Source organism: Anthonomus grandis, chromosome 11 (genome assembly GCF_022605725.1).
Source record: "Anthonomus grandis grandis chromosome 11, icAntGran1.3, whole genome shotgun sequence".
Taxonomy (NCBI): Eukaryota; Metazoa; Arthropoda; class Insecta; order Coleoptera; family Curculionidae; genus Anthonomus; species Anthonomus grandis.
This window is the reverse complement of record NC_065556.1, coordinates 29,700,281-29,724,234: the sequence shown is the minus strand read 5'-3', so window position 1 is coordinate 29,724,234 and position 23,954 is coordinate 29,700,281. Positions and strand designations below refer to the sequence as shown.

General features: G+C 34.1%; 2 protein-coding genes across 2 annotated transcripts in view; one reads left to right on the top strand and one right to left on the bottom strand.

Moving 5' to 3' along the window:
• Positions 1-23,954, bottom strand: part of LOC126741989 (band 4.1-like protein 4) — a 43,784-nt gene that overhangs the window by 16,331 nt on the left and 3,499 nt on the right. The gene's annotated exons all lie outside the window — the stretch shown is intronic.
• Positions 2,451-23,526, top strand: LOC126741988 (xanthine dehydrogenase-like). The gene is made up of 23 exons (XM_050448503.1): positions 2,451-2,562; positions 2,617-2,660; positions 2,713-2,882; positions 2,933-3,057; positions 3,105-3,262; positions 3,318-3,524; positions 5,799-6,031; positions 6,088-6,190; positions 6,246-6,373; positions 6,427-6,714; positions 7,187-7,355; positions 7,412-7,644; positions 7,701-8,077; positions 8,136-8,358; positions 15,881-16,037; positions 16,087-16,280; positions 16,335-16,493; positions 16,542-16,670; positions 18,320-18,450; positions 18,502-18,656; positions 21,753-21,950; positions 23,235-23,348; positions 23,403-23,526. Exons 1-23 carry the CDS (start codon positions 2,540-2,542, stop codon positions 23,468-23,470), a joined length of 3,786 nt encoding a protein of 1,261 aa, XP_050304460.1. The 5' UTR covers positions 2,451-2,539; the 3' UTR covers positions 23,471-23,526.

Here is a 23,954-nt window from a genome sequence, read left to right as displayed (position 1 = left end):
TTGCCCTGAAATTCCTGGAAAAGCTTAAGCCTACTAAAAATATACTTTCAGACACTCAAATTCCTAGAATAGATTTTCCAATAACCCTCAAGTGCCTGGGAGACGCTTTAGAGTACTTAGAAGACACTTACAGGCAGTAAAAGTGACTCAACTTCCTTGAATTAACTCTCAGATTAACCTGAAGTGCATCGAAAAGCATTAAGATTATTCAAAAGGTACTTCCAGGCACTCAAGTTCCTAAAATAGGTTTTCCAATAACCTTAAGTGCCTGGGAGATGGTCTGGAATACTTAGAAGACACTTCCAGGCAGTAAAAGTGACTCAACTTCCTTGAATTAACTCTCAAATTAACCTGAAGTAACTGGAAGAGCATTAAGACTATTTAAAATGTACTTCCAGGCACTCAAATTCCTAAAATAGGTTTCCCAATAACCTTTAGGTGCCTGGAAGAGGCCTTAGAGTACTTAGAAGACACTTACAGGCAGTAAAAGTGACTTAATTTTCTTGAATTAACTCTCAGATTTAAGAGCATAAACAGGCGAAGTCAAGAATTACTGAACATATAAACAACGAGTTAAGTTGCTCATGAAATCCGAACTGAAGGCCATCAACACACATATTATACTCTATTAGTTCTGAAATATTCTTTTGAAATACTCAAATGAAACAATACAGGAATAGATGATAACTTGCACTATGTTTACCCATCAGTCCAACAATAATATCTCGACCATAAACTGTAATTTGTTTTGACGGAAATGACGGTTTATCGTATATGGCCACATAAGAAAATAACGATGTGTATAAAAGAAGAGTGGAAAATGTAATGACAGTATTAATGATGCCCTAACGGGTATGTAAATCTAGTTTTTGTTTCAAAGAAACAAACTAGCGATTGCCGACTTCCATTAGACTAATTTTAGCTGAATTAGATGTAAATTCAAACGACCCGTTAAATACAGTGGCGTAAAGTGTAAAATCTAGAGGAAAACCTAAAAAATTATTAAAATTACAAAATTTTCTCGTTCCTGGAATCAATTTAATTACTGGCAAAAGTCCCCAAAAAAATGGCATCATTTCCGGGTATTCTTCCAGCTATTTGCAAAGAAAAACTGCTCCATTTTATAGAAAAAACTGATAAATCAATCCTGGGGTACCTGGAAGAGATTATCTCTTAAGTTACTAGCAAAATTTCCAGTTTTTCCGACATAATCAATTGTCTCTTCCAGGCATTTAGGAAGCAAAATCGTTCAATTTCCTGGAAGAACTTGGTACATAATCAAACTACATACATACATATATCCCAATAAATTGACTCTCAAAACTTTCATTTGTTAAAAGTTAAAAATGCGCTAAAAATTAGGAAACTCAACTGGTAATAGATCTGTTGGACCTGATGGACTCCTAAGTTACATCGTAAAGTATGATGTAAGTAATTATAGACCTGTTACTATCTTAAAAGGAGTTTTTATGTTGTTTGAGATAGTGTTAGCTAATTGTTTTTATTTCTTAGTAATATGTATTGAATATTTTATAGTTTAGGTTACTATCTGTAATTGGCCCCTGAATATTGATAGTGTAATAATAAATAGAGAAGTACAAGTTATTATCTCCTTATTTAATAACCAAAAAAACCCCAAAAAATTAGAAGTTCTGGAAAAAATGAGAAGAAACGAGTTAAACCAGTAAAAACCAGCCGAGTTATATAGATTCGGATTTTCGTGTAATGAAACCAGGATATCCAATTTTTTATTATTAGGAATCCTTGCTGATCTATCCAGATCCTTAACAGATCAAATTAATAGCTTCAATTCTACTGCTTGTAAACCGACTTAAAAATTCTCTGTTCAGATATTTAGTATTGAAGATTATTCAAACTTCGTTGTGTATTTTAGTTTGGATTCTCATTGTAAATATTTTCAATTTACAATGCAGTTAAAATTTTTGACACTTTTTTGAAAACCACCACAAACAGAGGTGTAGGTAATTGAAATGACTGGGTATAAATGGTTTCAAATGCTTTTCAAAGGTTCCAATTTTCAAAGCTTGGTATCGGAGATATTGAGAGCGTTTGGTCTCTAAGTATTTAAAAAAAGTGCAACTTCCAGGGACAAGTTTTTTATTTAAAAAAAAAGTCACTGTCTTGGAAAGTGATTTTTTTTTCACTTTCTAACATTCATGAAATAAATTTTTAGAATGCGAAATGTAATTTCCGGACATGGGTTCCTTTACTCAAATGGATTCTTCCGTTGCACTAAACAACCCCCAGAAGTTTGATTCCATAGTTCTGAAACACCCTGTATAATACCCCCCCTTTTATTGAACTTCTCTATTATTTATTCACATAACCATGTAAACACGAATGCTTTGTTTTGCTTAAATGTACACAAAGTCTCCTTTAACGAACATTATCAGCATTTTTTTTTCAATGTACTATCTTAAATATAACAATAACATAAACAAATATAAATTTTATAGAAATAATAGGAAATGGTTTCATTATTGCTCGACTAATTGGTTGATTAACTCTTTTATTTGCAATGAATATTTTCAGGATGCAACAGTAAGTGTACCTATTCAAAATATCACTTTAAAAATTATTTGGTTATTTTCACAGTGAATCAGAGATACGACTGCATGTCAGTGGTAAAGAGCAAATAAGTAAGTATATCTACGTAATTCCGACAACCCTACTACTAACGAATTGTTGTAGTTAAGGCCTCTGATGTCACACCTGACACGACCCTCAATGAATACCTCAGAGACCACCTTCACCTCACAGCCACAAAAAAGATGTGCCTAGAAGGGGGTTGCGGTGTATGCATCGTGGCTATTGAGGAAACCGATTCTGATGGCAACAAGAAGATATTTGCCGTTAATTCTGTAAGTAAGCAAACTAAATTTGACTTTACAAAGAAATATGTTATTCACAGTGTTTGGTATCCATTTATTCTTGCCACGGTTGGAAGATTTTGACCAACGAGGGAATTGGAAACCCAATAATTGGATACCATAAGATTCAAACATTGTTGGCGGCCAATAATGGCACTCAATGTGGGTAAGCTGTTTTGCTAACTTTCTTGCAGACATAATTAATTTCCACAGTTTCTGCTCTTCCGGAATGGTGATGAATATGTACGCACTGAACCAAATAAGCAATTTAACGGATATCCAAATTGAAAATTCTTTTGGTGGTAACCTCTGTAGGTGTACCGGATACAGACCAATCTTGACCGGTTTTAGGCAGTTAGTTCCTAAATCTGGTAAAATTGATGAATTGGATATGCAACCGTTCTGAGGATAACTCAATTTTTTAAGATACCATTGAGGACTTGGAAGACTTGAAGGTCGGATGTAGTTCCGCCAAATGCCATAAGGGTTGTGCGAAGGTTTGCCAGAGAGTGCCGCTGCGTTATAACCTCCAAAAAGCTACTTGGACAAAAGTTTATACTTTAAAGGACTTATTGGAAATTTTGACGACTGTTGGAAGCAGTTATATGTTGGTTGGAGGAAATACTGCTAAAGGTAATATAAATTATAATGCAAGCAGAATAAGTAAAGGTGATTCAGTAATAATAGCCAATAGCAGGCGGATAAACCGAGGAAGCTATAGCTAGTTTAAAGATTGTTGTAAGTTGTAGATAGATTGTTGTATAGTCCATCATAACTTCAACACTATTTTTAAGATTCCTGTTAAGGCGGTTCTTAAAGGCATTAACATTTGTGACAGTCACAGTTTTGCTAGTTTTAATTCTGCTTTAAAACATTTCTAATTTGACAATCATATTGGCCTTTGAATGATCTTTAAATGCTTGTTTTATGAAGTGAATAAAAGAGTGGACTTTTTTTGCAATTATCACTCCTGGGTCATCTTGTTTGAGTGGTTTGATCCGATTATAATTGGACTAATTTAATTTCATTCTTTCTATCTCTGACCATGCTTCTACTGTCTAAAGATCTATTTTTATCTGCTCCACATAAGTAAGAGCATTTGCATCTAGTTTACTATCATCGGCAAAAAGTTTTATCTGTTGTATCTACAAGGTCAATAAGGTCCCTCTGGATAACTTCGCTTTTTACGAGATGTTTCTCTGAAATGATTCCATTCACTTTTACTTGGTAGTATTTGTTTAACTGTAGAATATACGTGTATCATATACGATTCTGTTTACAAAAGGGAGAACATTTCGACATTTAAAGAAATTGACACGGGATTTTCATATCTAGTTTTTAAACTCGATTACTACAGCTCAAATATTTGATGAAATTCCTCTGAAAAATCACTGTTTTTCGTCCAGATTATCCCATCTAATAACGCTGTTTTTATACTAAATATTTATATATAAAATTATAACAAATTTAAATAAATATTGCTAATAAATTAAATATTGAATATATATTTTCTGCTAAAGCATTATTTTTCATCCACAAAACCCTTACCCCCCCACCCACCCCAAACATTTGCCCAGTAAAAAATTCTTTTGAAAAATCACTGGTTTTCCTCCATAATATCTAATCTAAAAACACTGTTTTTAATTTAAATGTTTATTAATATAAATATATATATAATTATATCAAATTTAAATAAATAAACTGTGTTATTAGATTGGATATTAATGACGAAAGCAGCGGTCGATTCATGCATATTATTTTGCAAAACAATGATTTTTGAAAACAATTTCTTACTGATAAGTTATGTGGGGTGGGTGGGGGGGTAAGGGTAGGATTAATGAAAAACGGCTTTTTTTTCAGAAAATAATTGCCGGAGAAATAATGCTTTTTAAGAAAATTATACGTGTTAACAAAATCTATAGTTCACTCTCGTTCTATCTCACATCACCTTAAGAATTTCAAGTCAAACGTGAAAAAATCCTATCTTGGCGATAATTAAAGAACACTCCAGGGAATATCAAAAACAAGAATAACATCATTTTAAAACAGTAATTTGTGAATAATGTTTCATAGTACAGACACTCCTGTAAGGAAAAATTCAAATATCTCATGATTTCCTGCACATATTTCGATGAGTTCCTTGATTGTAGTTAAAGAAGGATTCAAGGATCACGTGTTTCAAGTAGGTTCCTCTTACTACAAAGTGTTCTTTAATTTTTGTTTTTTAGTTTAAGTTTTAATTTATTAAGTAATTTAATTTAAGTTTTATTAATAACAAGTTATGTGGTACTTTGTTAAACGGCCAAGTAAACAACGTCTGTTGGCTGTTATGATATTTAGTCCAATCATTTAGACATTCTAATAAATTTGGTGTAGTAAAGCATTTGGGTATAAATCCATGGTAGTATTACATTATTCTCTATAAATCAGATTGTTAATTCTTGGACAACTACCTTTTCCATGCGTTTTAAGAGGATTAAAGTAACTTTCGGGTTTATGTCTGTTACTGTAGAGCTTCCATTAATCTGTCCTAGCTCTATACAATGTTGCGTCACTTAAAACATAGTGTGTGCATGCGGACACGCGTTTCTGCTTTTTGGCTTCTCCATTACACAGCAACCAAAAACGCAAAGAAAATAGTGAAAATAAATCATAAATAAGGGATTACGAACATAAGCGAACAACTCTATTCGGCTTTGGAGGAACAATACAGCATCCTCTTTAAGTAAGCATATGCTGCCTGTATGATACAACCTTAACTCAACTCAATATAGTATGAAAGAAAGAAAGCTATTAGGGTTTGTGATCATTAATACGTATCACAGGAAAGATTTCTGAATAGGCCAAAAAGCAAAAATATGTACTGCTAAGTAACACCTCTACTTGCCAATTATTTTTTTTTTGTAGGTGTATACTGGCCAACCGGTGGATACTCCGCAGATAACTACATAGATATCACTGGAGTCGTAGAGTTGACAACCTATACTTCCACCTCAAGTAGTTTAGTCTTAGGAGGGAATGTCACGATAACCGATACGATAAGCATTTTCAGAAAAACCGCCAAATTATACTCCAGCTTCGTCTATCTGGACAAAATGGCCGACCATCTGGATTTGGTTGCCCACGTACCAGTGCGAAATGTAATTTTCATAAGACCTTATAATCTTTTGGGTTCTCAATGAATTTTTCTTCTTAGATTGGCACCCTCGCAGGTAATTTAATCATGAAGTTCAATGACAACGGGTTTGCCTCGGATATTTTTTTAATATTTGAAACTGTACAGGCCAGACTGGTAATTGGTGAGTGGTATTCATATATTTTAACCCACGCATTATCCCAATATGCTTATTATAGTGGACACAAGTGAAAATGAGACCAGAGTAACCCCAAAAGACTTTCTGCAACTTGACATGAATAAAAAAGTTATTAAGCAAATCATTTTACCTCCCTATGGAACCGACTATTACTACACCAGCTATAAGGTGAATATTTTCGGAAAAAAATGGTGTGCACAAGTGACGAAATGAAATTTCAGATTATGCCGAGAGCCCAGAACGCGCACGCAATGATGCACGCAGGTTTTCTCTTCCAGTTAGACACCTCAGGCATCGTAAAGTCAGCTCGAATAGTCTATGGGGCGGTCAATCCCAAGTTCACTCATGCATCTGCCACAGAAACGTTATTAACGGGAAAGCAGCTGTTTGATAATGCAACACTGCAATCGGCGTTCGCTTCCTTGGACCAAGAAATCGTTCCGGACTGGATCAAACCCGATCCAAGTCCCGCTTTTAGAAAGCAACTCGCCATTAATCTGTTTTATAAGGTACGTTTATTTATACAGTGTAGCCCAAATTGGGTGTACATGTATGGGTATTTTGGAAACTATAAGAGATAGAAAAATGGTTAAATGGGGGAAGTTGTAGGGCAATTAGTTACCAATTTAGTGCCGCTTTTAGAATGATTTTATCATCTTTTTCCGATTTTAATATATTTGGAAAAAGTTGCATTTTTGAAAAAGGCTTATATTTTCTTTTATTTCAACGTATTTTTGAAATCTAAAATAGCGTTGAAATAAAAAAAAAATCAGTTCTTTTTCAAAAATGCAAATTTTTGATTTTTTCTAAATATTTCAAAAAAAGATAAAATCGTTCTGAAAGCGGCACTAAACTAGTAATTAAATGCCCTACAACTTTCCCCATTTAATCAATTTTCTATCTCTTATAGTTTCCAAGATACACATACATGTACACCTAATTTGGGCCACACTGTATCTGTGAAAATATGCATATTTTCAGTTCGTTTTGAGTATAGCCCCGAGCTCTTTAGTGTCCTCAGTAAATAAAAGTGGTGGGACCCTATTGACGAGACCGGTGTCAACTGCCAGTCAACAAATCTATAGTGATTCCACCTTATATCCTCTGACCGAACCTGTTATAAAGCTGGAGGCACTTGCTCAAACTTCAGGTACAACCCATCAGTCACCAGGAAATAAATTGAAAATTTAAACTCATTTTTATTAGGTCAAGCGCAGTACATAATTGACAAACCCGACCTGCCGGGTCAGCTGTATGGGGTATTGGTGCCAGCACAACTCACTCCCGGATCCACCATTACCCAAATAGACTCAACTGATGCCCTAAAGGTTGATGGAGTGATCGCTTTTTACTCAGCTAAAGATATTCCTGGCACCAACTCAATCGCATTACCATCTATCGCTCAAACACTTGTGGAAGAACTATTTTGTGCCGGAACCGTATAAATAGATCCCCTATAACTTTAAACCAATTTACCTAAACTAGTGCTCTTTAGGTTCGATACTTTTCCCAACCGATTGGGGTCCTGGTAGCAACCAGTCACGATATCGCTTTGAATGCTCGCGATTCGATCAAAGTCACTTCTAATGCACCCACCGCTGACCCCGTGTTTTCAGTCAAAGATGTCGTGGCACAAAACCTTACCAAGAGAATTACCCATTTAACTTCGGTGGTACCAAAAACCAAAGGTAGCGATATCAAAAAAGTGATCGCGGGGGAAGTTTACGTGCCAACTCAGTACCATTTCCACATGGAAAACCAAAATTGTCTGGTGCTCCCGGCAGAGGATGGTCTCACGGTATATCCGGCGACGCAATGGATGGATCATATACAAGGAGTGATTTCACAGGTGCTACTAATGCCCTCTCAAAAGCAAGTAACCGGAGAATTGTTATGAAATTGTCATATGAATCCAGTTATTTTATTCCAGGATAAACGTGGTTGTACGAAGGCTAGGAGGAGCCTTCGGGGCGAAGATTACCAGGAACGCTTTTGTAACCACAGCAGCCGCTTTAGCTGCATACAAACTTAATAAACCCGTTAAGATGTGGATGAATTTAAGTGATAACATGGAGATTATTGGGAAAAGGTATCCGATGTATACGAAATATGAGGTTGGCGTTAATAGTGCCGGAGCGATACAATATCTTGAGGTAAGTATGAATGTTATTATTATTAGTTGCGATTCTGTGAGGTTCTTTAAGGGTCGCATGAAGAATGTATTGATAGATGGGGTTTTTTAAGTGTTGTCCCACTGTATGAAAAATAGAGCAAATGTTTCTTGTGATGAAACACTTTTTTCTCAGCTAAGTAGACTTAATCAGAAAAATGTGATTTTCAAGGAAATTTTTGACCAACAAGTGCCAATAAATTCCTCGTTATTAGTTTTTTGAAAAAATTTAAAATGCTATTTGTTTGGTCCTTAAAGGGTGCATTCATTGCTAAAAAAAAAAAAACTAAAAACCGTATACAGGGTGTCCCAAAATTAGTGGACGAAACGCGAACCCTGTATTCTTTGGTCAAAAATAACCTCACTTTTTCCTATAAACATATATCGGCAAACGCCCCCCAAGGGAGCTACGCCCCTTTTAAAGGGGACACCTGAAGATGGTTTTTTCCACTTATTTTCGAAACGGGTAAATATAAAAATTTTAAATTTTGGTATTCTCCCAATTTTGATATGCTGAATTTAGTTGTCATTTTATAATTTTCATTATTTAGTCAGGTGCGTATCATTTAGGGGGTGAGCCTAAAAAAATACCTAAAAAAAATTGTGTGCAAAGTTTTTGTTTTTTTTTCTTTAAATTTTAAAAATTTGAAGCTTTTTACGTACGTTTTTAAGAAAAACGCTGCATAGTATTATTTTCACTCCCAATTTTTATGAAAACTTAGTAGCAGCCTTTGGAAAACATTGACACACTGCATAATGACATTAACATTTGTTGTAATTGATTAGTTGTCATTTTGCATTCAAATTGTTAATATCTTTTTAACTATGGAAGACTTTTCGACTCGTGAAAGAGTAGATATTCATTTTATGTATGGATTTTGCAATGGAAACGCACATGCCGTAATGCACGCAATTGCAAATGATGCTTATGGGGAAGTATTGAATTTAATTGAAGATATCATTGAGAACCTTAGAAGAGATTACCAATATCCCAAAGTCAAATTTAAGTAAAATTAAATATGATAAATAAATAATTAAGAACCTAATTTGTTATCCAAAAAATTAAATTTAAAGTAATTATAACTGAAAATTGAGATTGGTATAAATAGTGTTGTTATTAATTATTATCGTCGGATCACATTAAATTCATTTCAAAATACTCTAATTACTATTATTATTATTATTTACTTGGATAAGTCTTATCACAAACATCAAACACCCCAAAACAAATCCCTTTTGACGACTAACTGGAATGTTTAGTGGCTTACTAAGGTTTAGGCTTATTTCCTATGCAATTTAAAATATTTAAAAATAATTTCAGAAGGGAAGAATGACTAAGATGTTAGGATACCATCCTTCCCATCATAAAAGGGTTCAGGAGTTAGAAGAAGAAGATTTTCCAGCTCAAGTAGACTTTTGTCATTGGATTTTAAATCACCCAAATCTTCGTCAAAAAATTTTGTGGTCAGATGAGGCAACTTTTTCCAGGAGTAAGGGCTTTAACAGCCCTAATACTCATTTTTTGGAGCATCGAGAATCCATAGCATTCTCAGCATAGATTTTCCTTTAACGTATGGGCAGGTTTGATAGGAGATAAATTGATAGGCCCAATTATTTTGCCACACAGGTTAACTGGTCGTCATTATTTAAATTTTCTTCAAAACAATCTCAGAGATTTACTGGACGATGTTCCCATAGAAACTCGGCTGGAAATGATTTTTCAGCACGATGGGGCACCAGCTCACTACAGCTGATAGGTGAGAACTTGGCTGGACAATAATTTTACAGGCAGATGGATAGGGCGAGGTGGTCCTGCACGATCGCCCGACCTTAATCCTCTGGATTATTATCTTTGGGGTAATATGTGCAATATTATTTATGCCACGGAAATTGATACTCCAGAAGAGCTTCACAGGCGAATTCTCGCAGTTGCAGGCCAAATAAAAGAAAACCGATTTGAAATTCTTAGATCGACCCAAAACATTCAAAAAAGATCCAGTTTATGCATTCAGGAAAACGGAAACTTGTTTGAACATTTGCCTCAAATAAATTAGTATTTTTATCTGTTTGCAATTTTATTTGTGAAATTACTTTTGAAGCGTGCTATTGAGTTTTAATAAAAATTGTTATTAATAATACTATGCAGCGTTATTGTTAAATGCGTCTTTCTCGAAAACGGTAACTCGTAGAGTTATTGACCAAGAGGTACTTTTTTACGTAAAAAGCTTTAAATTTTAAAAATTTAAAGAAAAAAAAACAAAAACTTTGCACACAATTTTTTTTTAGGTATTTTTTTAAGCTCACCCCGTAAATTATACGCACCTGACTAAATAATGAAATGACAATTAAATTCAGCATATCAAAATTGGGAGAATACCAAAATTTAAAATTTTTATATTTACCCGTTTCGAAAATAAGTGGAAAAAATCATCTTCAGGTGCCCTGTTTAAAAGGGGCGTAGCTCCCTTGGGGGGCGTTTGCCGATATATGTTTATTGGAAAAAGTGAGGTTATTTTTGACCAAAGAATATAGGGTTCGCGTTTCGTTCACTAATTTTGGGACACCTTGTATATTTCGCGAAAATTGCTTATTTTGGATTACATGTTTTCTCCCACTTTCTTATACAGTGTAGTACAATCCAAATTTATTTGCCTATGAATTCCACAAATATTTTCTTCTTGACTTTATAGATTTTACAAAAAAAAATTAGTTTTTCGAAAGTTTTATTTATTTTTAGCTAAGAAAAAAAAAACATTTTTTTATGGTTTTCTCTATTGTTAAATATGGATAAAGATTTTTGTACGAAAATAGTTAAGTTCTGTTCTGGAACAAAATGAAATATTACCATAGATTTCTCCAAGGCGAAGTGCCATTTTGTAAAGCGAAATAATAGGCGAAGGGTCTCGTTTACTTCGCAATCTTTATTTCAAAAATGTTTTTAGGTTAATGTATTGTAATATTAAGCCCCGTATCCACTGGCATTAACATTTGTAGCAACATTTGTAAACGTTTGGGAATATTGATAAACGCTTGCAAAACGAAGTACCCACCGATCAGCACATGTTGTTTGAAATTGTTCACAAAGCAGTTTTGAGAGCGTTTGTCGCGTATCCAGGTCTTTTTTTATTTTGAGGAAAACCGAGAATAGAAAAATTGTAAAAATGGCCCTGTTAAGTAGAAAGAAACTTGCCGTCTGCATTAGTATTTTGTGCACTAATAGAAAAAAAAAAGAAGAAATAAAGAAGAAAACATAGATTTTGGGTGTCTCATTTTTCAAAAACTAGAGTTTCTATGCACCTGATTTCTGATATCAAAACTGACAGAAGTAGCCTATTCAAAAATTTTACTCGAGTTTCGCCAAGAGATTTTGATTTTCTGCTCTCAAGAATTTCTCCAGAAATATCTAAAATTGACAAGAACTATCGAGAGTGCGTCTCTGCCGAAATTAGACTGGCCATCACACTTCGCTTTCTAGCGACAGGAGATTCCTATGCCAGTCTTATGTACCTCTTCAGAGTTTCGAAGCAGCTCATTTCTAGAATAATTCCTGAAGTATGTGCCGCCATCATGAAAGCATTAGCGAGCTATATAAATATCTATTTATCTACAAACGTAGAATATCGCGTCTCCACTGAAATCAGGCAGAAATCCACAAACAAGTCAAATCCTTTGAAGTTACCGACTTTTCGCGGAACAGTGACAAACGCCTGCAAACGTTTGCAAATGTGAGTGACCGACGTATCCACCGGATAAACATCGTGTTTGTAAACGATTGTAAATGTTTCTAAACGTTCAGTTTGTCAGGTGGATACGCGGCTTCATGTCTGTGCCGTTGTTTTTGGCTTTTTTATGGACATTTTGTGATAATATCATGTAAGTTTTATTATGTTTTTAATTAATTTATTAGCTAAATAACACCCTTTTATATTTTACTTTTACATAGTTATCCCTTGACAATGGTTTAACAACCGAAACGCCTCGGGATTTTTGAAATAAAGATTGTGAAGTAAACAGGACCTTTCGCCTATTATGTTGCATTGCAAAATGACATATTTTTTGTTTTATGAATTTTACACAAATGAAGGAACTTTCTTAGGAAGTATTTAAAACAATTTAATAATAAAATTATAAATATTAGAACTATTATTACTACTTAACTACTATAAGGAAATTTTTGTTGAACAAATTTTTTTTTTGCAAGGGCCAATATAACTTCTTTCTGGTTCATTTTTGGCGAAAATGTGTAAAATATTTTTTGTTTAGTACTCACAAGGTGCATTAATTGCAAAAATAAAAAACATCATATACATTTCGAGAAAATTGCATATTTAGGGTCTGAAGTTTTTCACGGTTTATAGGCTTCCAGTGTATAGGAAATCAAAATATGGCTCCCACTGTACAGGGTGTCCCAAATTCGAGGGTGACCATTGGAATCTCGGAAACCGTAAAAGTTACGGGGTCGGTTAAATGGAAGCAAAGTTACGCAATTTGGAGCTTAATAAAATGGCGTTTCAAAAATTTTAAAATATCGGGATACTTCCGGAGTAATTCGAAAAAAATCGAAAATTGTCAAAACCGTTTTTACCTTCTACCGACTTTATTTAAAGAGATATCGGGAAACTAAAAACAGTTTTTTATTGCCACTTTTTATGTTCTACAACATGACGCAAAAAAAAATTAATCTGATGTTTCGTTTTTTTTCGATCATCATCAATTTTATTTTATCTTATGTGGCGCCCACATTGGATTTTCTGATTTTTAAAAAGTATTTTTAATTGCCTTTAAAATGAGGTGTCGCACTTGCATGTCCGATTATTCCTTCTGGTACTTCCCTTAAGAACTTAATGGGATTTGTTAACAAGTTTATCTGGGTTTATAATATTTGTTCAATATTTTCAAGTTTTACATACACATTTTTGCATTTAAATTGATGCTGCCATAAGAAACAGATACGATCAAAAATTAGCATCTATCAGAGGTGAGGTATGTTTATGTTTATAATTTTAAGGACACACAAATAAGTACAGTCCATTAGTACTTTCCAGTGGCACAATTAAACAATTATGTCCTCCTCTATTTGGGGAAGAGGCCAGGTAGCAATTCTCCCCCGAATAGTTACCTTATTTAATTCATTACATCACATACGGTCAAACATTTTATTATAAGAAAAATAAATATGATTTTTCAAGTAATTTTTTAAAAATGATTAAGGAAATGCTCGTATCGTAAATGCTAGAAAGTAGTTTTAAATAACGGGGATATTTAGTATACACTATGTTTGTCCTAAATTATGAAAAATGATCGTTCTCAGCATCAGTTTTCAGTCAATCTATAGACTAATTACATTTCTTGCAACATAACTTGAACGACGTATCTCTAGCAACACGTCAAGACAAGTGGCTATAATACGATGGAGCTCCTTCGCACTCCATTTGAATCGTAAGGCAACATCTCGATGCTACTTTTAGTAATCGATGGAATGGACCATCCAATGGCCGCCGCGCTCACCTGATCTGAACCCCCTAGACTTTTTTCTATGGGGATATTTTAAAGAACTTGTTTTCATCAATGAAAGACTGATGCGTAAAAAATAAAACAAGCGGCCAACGTTATTACCCACAACATCTCCGATGCATAAAACGAACCGTTTTCATTTTGAACATTTATTGTTAGCAATAAAATCCCTTTTTTACATTATTGTGGGATAAGTGATTTTTGTCCGAAAACGATTGGCTAAACAAAAAGACTGGTACCACTTTTTCGAAAGTACGAGGGCGGGTCAATAAGTCCGTGACTTTTTGGATAAAAGACAGGTTTTTATATAAAAAGTTATTTTATTTTTCAACATAGTCTCCTTTCAGTTCAATACACTTAGTCCAACGTTTCTCCAATTTTTTTATCCCTTCGGAAAAATATGATTTGTCGAGGTCATCAAAATAGGCATTTGTTTGAGAGATGATTTCGTCGTTGGAGTCAAATCTCTTTCCGCCGAGCCATTTCTTTAAGTTTGGGAATAGGAAATAGTCACACAGTCTAAATCTGGAGAATAGGGCGGATGAGGAAGTAATTCGTAACCTAATTCATGGATTTTTGCCATAGAAACTGCACATGTGTGGACCCTTGCATTGTCCTGGTGGAAAAGAACTTTTTTTTTGGCCAAATGTGGTCTTTTTTCTTTCAGTTCCTCATTGAATCTATCCAAGAAGTTGGTATAATATTCTCCATTGGTTGTTTTCCCCTTTTGAAGATAGTCAATGTGGATTATACCGCGTGCATCCCAAAAAACGGTCGCGATGACTTTATTGGCTGACAAACCCACCTTTGCCTTCTTGGGCGCCGATTCACCCCGAGAAATCCACTGTTTTGACTGCTGTTTGGTCTCCGGCGTGTTGTGGTGGATCCACGTTTCGTCCACGGTAACAACGCAAAAATTCGTCCATATTGCGGTTGAATAACGCCAAACACTCCTGGGAAATTGTCACACGGTTGTGTTTGTGAGCAAACGCGGCACCCATTTTGCGGAAAGCTTTCTCATACCCAAATGATCATTCAAAATTGAAACTACTGAACCATGTGAGATGCCTATGGCTTCCACAATCTCTCTCACTTTCAATCTCCGATCGGCTAAAACCATATTGTGAATTTTATCGATTGTTTTGGAGGTAGAGACCTCGACTGGGCGTCCAGAACGTTCGGCATCTTCCGTGCTTGTACGGCCACATCGAAATTCAGTAAACCACTTCTTTACCATGGAAATGGATGGTGCAGAGTCCCCATAATATTTATCAAGCTTAGCCTTGGTTTGAGTGATGGTTTTTTTCCGTAAAAAATAATGCTTAATGAGCACACGAAATTCACTTCTTTCCATTTTCTTCTCAAAATGAGTGGTAGTCTGCTATCAACAGCTGTCAAATACAAACTAAATGACGCTGCTTGTTCAAATTTTGACAGGCGTCAACTGATAGTTCTCTGTTGACAAGAGCAGAGTTGCCATTTCCATTAAAGGGCGGGAAATTCAAAAAGTCACGGATTTATTCACCCGCCCTCGTATGTCAACGCACGAGAATCTTCATTAAATAAGTAACTTTTCCAGATAGTTGTTAACTTTTTGTAGTAAATTCGTCTCTGGCGGCGTCACTTGAAACGCAAATAATTTATATAATAAAATTAAACATATTGATTAATTTTTTTTTGTTTAAATATTTCCAAATCATAATTATGAAACGATGCCCTCTTTAGGGCTACACTCGCACCAAATAACCAGCAAATAAATTATGATATTCTAGCTACGAATGTTGTCGTACATGATGCATCAAATAAGTTTTATAAAAATCTGAGAAACTATAAGTAATAACTTTTAAATAATTAACAATCCACTTTTAGGATACCCTGAAGAAGGGAGAATATATAAAGACACATAATGTCTCAAAAAAATCTGGTTTGAACACAAACATCCATTATACCTTCATAGAAGTTCTTGAATATAAATTTCTTGTATTGTATAGGCGAGCCTTTATACGGATGCAGGCGTAGGTACCAACGAACCAATCGATTCTTTGGTGGTAGACCAGTTTAAAAACTGCTACATAACTGACACCTGGTCCTACGACACTTACCTAGTAAACACGGATAATCCCAGCAATTGCTACACCAGGGCCCCAGGTAACGATTAAATATTATCAAAAATTAATAAATAATGATTTGGTTATAGGTAATTTTGAAGCTATGGCCTGCATAGAAAATATAATGGACCATATAGCTTACTCACTCAGTTTGGATCCTTTAGATGTGAGGAAGGCGAACTTGAGTGAAAAAGACAATCCCATTGTGGCGAACTTCATAAAAGACATTGAAAAGTCTGATAGTGTTATTACTAAGAAAGCTGCTATAGAAGAATTTAATAAAGTATTATCACAGTTATGTTCGTAATCACTTATCTAGTGTGAAATACTTTTTTAGGCCAACAGATGGAAGAAAAGAGGTATATCAGTCATACCAATGAAGTGGATATTAGAAGTAGCCGGGACGTTTACGACAGTAGTCTCCATTTATCATATAGATGGGGGAGTGGCCGTTAGCCATGCTGGAATTGAAATGGGCCAAGGAATTAATACTAAGGTGGTACTATATTTTACCCAGAAATAATTGTTAACAGTACTGTTATAGGTGGCACAAGTTTGCGCCTACAAATTTGGAATAAAACTGGAAAAAGTATCGGTGAAACCGTCGTATAATGTAGCGAGTCCAAACGCCATGACTACCGGGGGTAGTTTAACGTCCGAAGCGGTAGTTTACGTAAGTGTTTTCAAGCATTTAAAGACGTATTTCTTGTGTTCTTATATTAGCATATAATTGCAAAGAATCGGACGCATAAAGTTCTCAAATGATGGGAATATAAAGAAGTTCTGTGGTTATGTAATTTCTAGAAGACTAGGAAACGATTTACGTTCAAAAATGGTCTATAATGACAAAAATTGCCTTTCTGGGCCTGACCTACCTAATCAAAATTAGTAATTTCCACATAAATATTTTTATAATATAAGATAAAATTTGCAGGCTGAACCCTAATAAGGGCCCGGGGATTAATGGCATACCACCCTCCATGCAGTTTTTTCTGCCTCATCCACTTTTTATTTTAGTGAAGAAATAGTCCATATTTACAGTGGAGTCGTGGGTTAAGGTAAAATAAAAATCCTGCAGTCTCCCTTCACTTATTTATTAAACATTTAGTGACTTAAAATTCCCTACATGTTTCGGACACAGTGGTGTCCATCATCAGGGGGTAAAAGGTTTAAAATTGATATTAGATATACGCTTCAGGGTTTGATTCTATATCAAAAAACCCTCTATTTGTTAATATTGTTTTTTTTTTAATTTTGTTTATGTATGTACATTCACAACAACAACAACTTGTCAACAACAGAATGTAAATAAACAAAATAAAATTTAAAAAAAAAACAATAATAGTAGATAGAGGGTTTTTTTGATATGGAATCAAACCCTGTAGCATATATCTAATACCAATTTTATACCTTTTTATCCCCTGATGATGGACACCACTATGCCCGAAACACGTAAGGAACTTTTTATTTTGTTTAATAAATCTAATTTTTTTGGAAGACAAGCTACTTAACCTGGAAAGAACTAACTGGATCAATTTACAGTCAGATTTTTCCAGAGTGGATTGCATGGATTTGAATCCTGTCAAATATTACAGTATTTGCTTTTCCAAGCATAGAAATGCTACAACATTTGCAAATGCGTTGTAGAATACACTCCTGTCAAATGTGACAACAATTCGGGATCTTGGAGTTGTATTATCGTTTAAATTTAAAAGAGATGTAAAAGAGATATTACAAATATCCTTGCTATCCCCATGTTGTACTATACTTTAATTAGACCTTTTCTAGAGTATGTTTCTTCAGTTTGTAGTCCTCGCTATGCATGTTAGAATACAAAGAGCCCTGAAATATTAAATCCAAAATTGATTTTGTTGACAATTACTCCGATGATTACGGAGTTCTGTATTACAGATTTTGCCTTCTGCCTCTTGTTGTTTGTTGGAAGCAAAGAGATTTAAAGAGTTTGTATAATATTCTGAATCCTTCTGTAGACACTTCAGAATTGCTATATATTTAATACAAAATCAGCCTGACTTTTATACTAACCTTTTTATAGAACAAAGGTTTATAACTAAATCGATTAGACTGGCAAATAATAGTACTTTTCTGAATCAAGATATAGATGCAAAAGGCTTTGCTAAGTTATTATAAGGTTACTACTGTCATTTTGATTTATTATATGTAAATTCATTGCTGTAGAATTTCAGATTGATGTGCGCTGCTGGAATCTAATTTGGCCTGTTTCATAGGGAATTTGTTGTGTTCTTTTTTCACTTATTCTTGTTGCTACTATTATTATCTGTATAAATAAATAAATTTTAGTCTTTAATAAAAGCCTGTGACGTTCTGATCGCCCGCATGAAACCGATGAAAGATAAAAATCCGAAAGCGACATGGGAAGAACTTGTGACGCTGTGCTTTAATGGTAATATTAATTTGAGCTCGAACGGATTGTAAGTGTTTGAAAGTCAAGGGAATATTATAATGAGTGTCAATATTTGCAGTTTTTCACCAGACGAGCCAGGAATTGAAGAATACCCGATATACGGGTGCGGAGTTCTCGACTTGGAAGTGGACATTTTAACGGGAAAACACGAGATTTTAAGTGTGGATATTTTGGAGGATGTGGGCCGAAGCATGAGTCCTCTGATCGACATAGGTATTGTAACAAACGCATTCTTTTACACTTTTTATTGACAACGTCAAGAACTTTAACCTCACTCGCGTTGACTGATTAAAATTTCACGAAGCGTGCTCCCTTTTAAAGAACTCATAGAGCAACTTAGAAATGTTTGGAGTTTTCTATATTGTCGTTACCAATGGACCAGTCAACGCAAGCAAGTATACAAATTCTATAAAATGTAAACACCAAGAAAATAAATAACAACCTAAACTACAAAATCCGAGCAAAACAATATAAAACTATGAGAAGAATTGTACGTATTTGCATAGCAGTATACAGGTTGGGGAATCGATCATTATGCATAGAGACGAGCTTAAAGGCGAACTATGGCAACGCGCACGCATACCTTTTAATTTTGTTGTTATTTGCAATAAAATTACGCGAAAGTTTCTAAAGCGTTTTTAAAATATTTTTGTGATGCAGACTTTACCTACATCAGGATACAACTCACATAGAACCGTTTTCTCATAATCTTTATTATACTGTGTATTTATTGCGGATCTAGAGGGAAATTTTGGAGAGGGGGGGAACTAAAAAATTTAATGTTTGTATTTGTGATAATGCGTCCATTTAATGTACATAAATATAAACATCAATTTTATACATTTTAATTCATACGCATTTTAGAGAATTTTTCCAATACTTCGTCGGATGTTACTTTTATGTCATAATTTACATGTAGAAGAATTCAATCCCTGCAGCATCATAGTTCATAATTTTCATGTGACGCAAAGAAGAAGATGACGTTTCGGCACTAGCTTTGGAGAATGTGATCCTTGTCACACTTTTGTGACAAAATGTGATCGAGACAAGACACCTTCTCAGTGTATCGATCATAGATGCTATTTGCGACATTCTTAACAAGGCAGCTAGTTAATTCGGCTTTTTCTTTTTCTATGAATTTTATGTTAAAAAGCAGACTTAAATTGAAACGTCTTCAGAGAACCTTGCTTTCAAATCTTCTATCACGGGCGGTATGTATACTGAAACCTTACAGTATCCTTCACAGATTTAAGATGTTGCGATGATTTTGATAACCATAAGTTTTATACCATAAGTCGGTCGTTAAACGCACTAAATATTGCAACCAATACGGTTATGACTTCTGAAGATCAAAGTCCGATGAAAAAATTAAAGTAGCACACAACAGTTATCAGATTTGAAGTTCAGTAGTTCTATTTCTCCATTTAGTGAATTTGGTAAGTGGTTTTAGAATTTCTGGAAGAGCGATGGTGCACTGAAGAACAGTATCATGTCGTTGTACCCGTCGTACAATTCTCTTCCCTAAAAATGTGGTTAAAACTGAGCTACTTTCACTGATTTATAAATGCTGCTGTTCAATTTATGAGAAAAACATGGCGATCGAGCACCGTTTGTGGCCTTCTAGTGAATTTCAATAAGTTAACCTATCATAAGACTTTTTTCATAGTTCCAAAAGAGTTTCTGGCGAAATGAAATTGGGACATTCAACAATTTTCTTTGTAATTTCCTTGTAAGTTCAACTATTTTAAAGTTATTGAGCAGTTCTTTAACAGAATGAAAAAATCTTGATATTGTCAGAGGCTTTATAAAAATCCGAATATTTTGAAAACGCATGCAACGATTTTATTGATTTTAGTTTCATGTGAAAGCCAATAAGTTTCTTCACAAAAAAAGCCCTTACAAGTTTCTTTGTAAGTTCAACTGTTTGGGAGTTATTGAATAGTTTTTTAACAGAAGAAAAAACCTTAATAATGTCATGGCTTTAAAAAAATCTCAACATCTTGAAAACTTATGTAAGGATCTAATTGGTTTTAGTTTCATATCAAAGCAAATGAGTTTCTTCACCAAAGAAGTCCTATCAAGTTTCTTTGTAAGTTCAACTGTTTTGGAGTTATTGAGTAATTTTTCAAAAATCATGATATTGTCAGAGGCTTTACAAAAATCTCAATATCTTGAAAACTCAGGTAACGATTTTCTTGGTTTTAGTTTCCAGTTTTCTTCACCAAAAAAGATTCTTAGAAGTTTCCTTGTAAGTTCAACTGTTTTCGAGTTATTGAAAAGTTTTTCAACAGAAAGTTGATATTATCAAACGCTCTATAAAAATTCCAATATCTTCAAAACTCATGCAACGATTTTATTGATCTTAGTTTCCTATGAAAGCCAATGAGTTTCTTAACCGAAAATGCTCTTACAAGATTCCTTGTAAGTTCAAGTGTTTTGAAGTTATTGAGTAGTTCTTCAAGGAATTGACAAGACCTAGATATTGTCAAAGGCTTTAGAAAAATCTCAATATCTTGAAAACCCGTGTAGGAATTTTTTTGATTTTAGTTTAATATGAAAGCCAATAAGTTTCTTTACCAAAAAGGCCCTTACTAATTTTCTTGTAAGTTCAACTGTTTGGAAGTTATTAAGTAGTTTTTCAATTGAATGAAAAAATCTTGTAACGCTTAGTCTTTATCAATGGTCTCTTTAAGATAACCGCAAATCATTTGAGGACAAATTTGGAGAACTTGAATATCGCCAGATCCACTAATAAGGTGATTAGGAAAAGTATTTGTTAAAATGCTAGCCAAGTGTGAATAAGAAATTTTATTTAAATATGAAGTATTGTGTTTCCTATGTAATGAAAAAGAAGATTCATCTAAAAAATAAAATATTTTTTTAAAAAATTTTATCTTCACTCTTAGCATGTTTACACAAAAGATTCGAGAAATATCTCTTGAGTTTTGAAATATTTGTTACTGGATACAATTTGTTGGTCGATACCTAATTCTTCTTGATCGTATTAAATTAATTACAAACCATTTCTCCCAGTCATTCTTGTTCCTGGACCCATTCGATAGAAAGGATGACTCAAAATTCGAAACCACCTTAGACATATCCCTACGGCTGAATTGCCTCCATAAAACCATTTAATAATTTGAATACTTTCGGAAGGAATATAAATAACCATAATAAGTCAAAATTCAATGATGCAACGTCACATGAGAGGAAAAGGTGTTGCACTCTGCGTAATACTGAATTCTCCAACCTGTATAACACCTAATCCCTTCCCTTTACCTCCAAATGGTTTATGAACGTAATTCGTAGGTCAAGTAGAGGGAGCCTTCATAATGGGCCTGGGTTGTCACTCAACTGAGGAAATAGTCCAAGACAGTACCACTGGAAAAATCTTAACGAGCCGCACTTGGAACTATAAGCCTTATGGATTCAAAGACATACCGCAAGATTTTAAAGTACGCTTCAGCAATAATACACCTAACCCTGTAGGAGTATTAAAGTCGAAAGGTATTTGACAGTTGTGCCTAATTAATTAAATAATTTACTAAGGCCCGGTTGTACAAGCAGTGGTTCAACTTAAGTTCTTCGTTGAACGTAGTTCAGAGGTTCGTGTGTTCTTTGGGTACAAGTTTAGTTAAACTAGGTTCTATTTAAAGTCTGCAATGGCCACATAAAAAAGAAGAAAAAGAAAAGAAAAACCTATTCATTAAAATTAATTTATTTATTTACTTTGTTTTTTGTATGTTGCCGATTATAAGTATTTCTTGAACACAAACAATACCGTCAATTCCGAAGTGTTCCGAAGAAATACAAGGAAAGCATAGAATATAAGAAAATGAAGTTAAAGCAGAGGCCTTGGAGAAAATTTGTGAGGAATTTAACAGTGTTCTCGGAGAGCCCCTTAGAACTGTTACATTTCTAAAAAATAAGTATGAGAATATAAAAGAAGGGCCAAGCAAAAATTTATAACAATAACTGCAAGCGAGAGTGATATCCATGAAATATTAGGAAGCCAACTTACAGGACTAACATCAAAATATGACACTGATGCTATGGCAGTTTTTTTTTAACTTATTTTAAATAATTTTCAATCTTAAATATTGTAAAATTTTTAGAATCAATTTGTTATTCAGATCGAAAGCGAAAATGCTGACGATATTCTATCTAAGATCTAAAACTATTTTTAAAGTCTATAAATAGTGTAATTGAACTAATACAAATCAACATACTTGTCCGTAACCGATGAAATTTGTTCAGAAATTCTATCTACTATGAATCTTACAGCTTGCTTTTCCAACCCAAATCTAGCCTTAAATTCTTTATCATCCCAAATGTTCAAATGATCTCTGTACACCTGTGATTATCTAGGGTGTACAATTTTATTTATTAATTCCAGAAAATTTTCGTCATCCATAGTATCTTCCCAAATAGGATCCATTTTTATATTTATGGTTTGTAAACTAAATCTAGGGTACCTAATAGTAAATAATAATAAAACACCTTACCAAACACAATAATTATTGAAGGGCGGCTGTATTTACATAAATAAAAAATATCAAAATGATATATACTAAATATCAATTTAATCTCAAAAATTTGCTTGAACTCCCATTGAACGCTCCAAATTAGACGTTCAAGATGAACCGCAGGTTATCATTTGAACCAACATTTTACAATGGATTAATTCCGCTGAACCGGAGATCTTTATAAACTGTTGTTGAACGCTCATTGTACAACCGAGCCTAAGTGTTACATCAAAGTTTACAGTAAACTTTGGTTATATCATTTAAGCGATTGCTGAACCTCCCATGTGTTTCTCCGTTGCGTTTCCGCTCGCTTTGCGACATGCTTTGGCTTCCGCGAGGGGTGACTCATCGTCTACAGCATCTCCTTGGTATTCTATAGGTGAGAAGTTTATATGATAGTCTATAAATTTGTTTTTTTTTAAATGCTTTTCAGATGGCCCGTCAACCGTGCAACAAACCCTGCTTCAGGCTTTAAGTGACTACAAGCAGTTTACGTTGTAGGGTTTTAGTTTATATACAGTAATAAGGGATTAAATGGGAATTTTATCAAGTATCAAGCCGTTTTGTTTTATTTTATTTAGTTCAAACTCAACAGAGATAAACGTCCATTTACATAGTAGTTGGAAGTTAACTAACAACTATTGATGTCGTAGCATAAGTTACATTAAATGCCTTACAATAATTATGAATCCCTACATTCTAGATGCTTTATTAGTTATGTGAATTATATGACACAAGATCGTGCATTTTATCAATTCTTGCCAACTTATAATTATATTCAACCTGGATTTTCTTTCTATTGAAGCCAAGTACAAAGTTAAACAATTATCGGTATTAAAATGTAATTTATTTTTAATAGACCAGGCATCAGGGCCGTATCTGGACCAAAATTTTGGGGGGGGGTTCGACCAGTGACATTTGAGATATTAGGGATAAAAAAAACTTTAATTTATAAATAGGTTTTACTAAAAGAAGATACCAGCTT

Bases quoted from the DNA above. Each gene is read 5' to 3' on its own strand.
- LOC126741988 (XM_050448503.1), top strand. From the start codon at position 2,540: ATGAATATTTTCAGGATGCAACA. The intron at 16,671-18,319 runs GTAAGTGTTTTC...AATAAATTTTAG, and splicing joins CGTCCGAAGCGGTAGTTTAC to TCTTTAATAAAAGCCTGTGA. The intron at 21,951-23,234 runs GTATTTGACAGT...ATATCATTTAAG, and splicing joins AGGAGTATTAAAGTCGAAAG to CGATTGCTGAACCTCCCATG.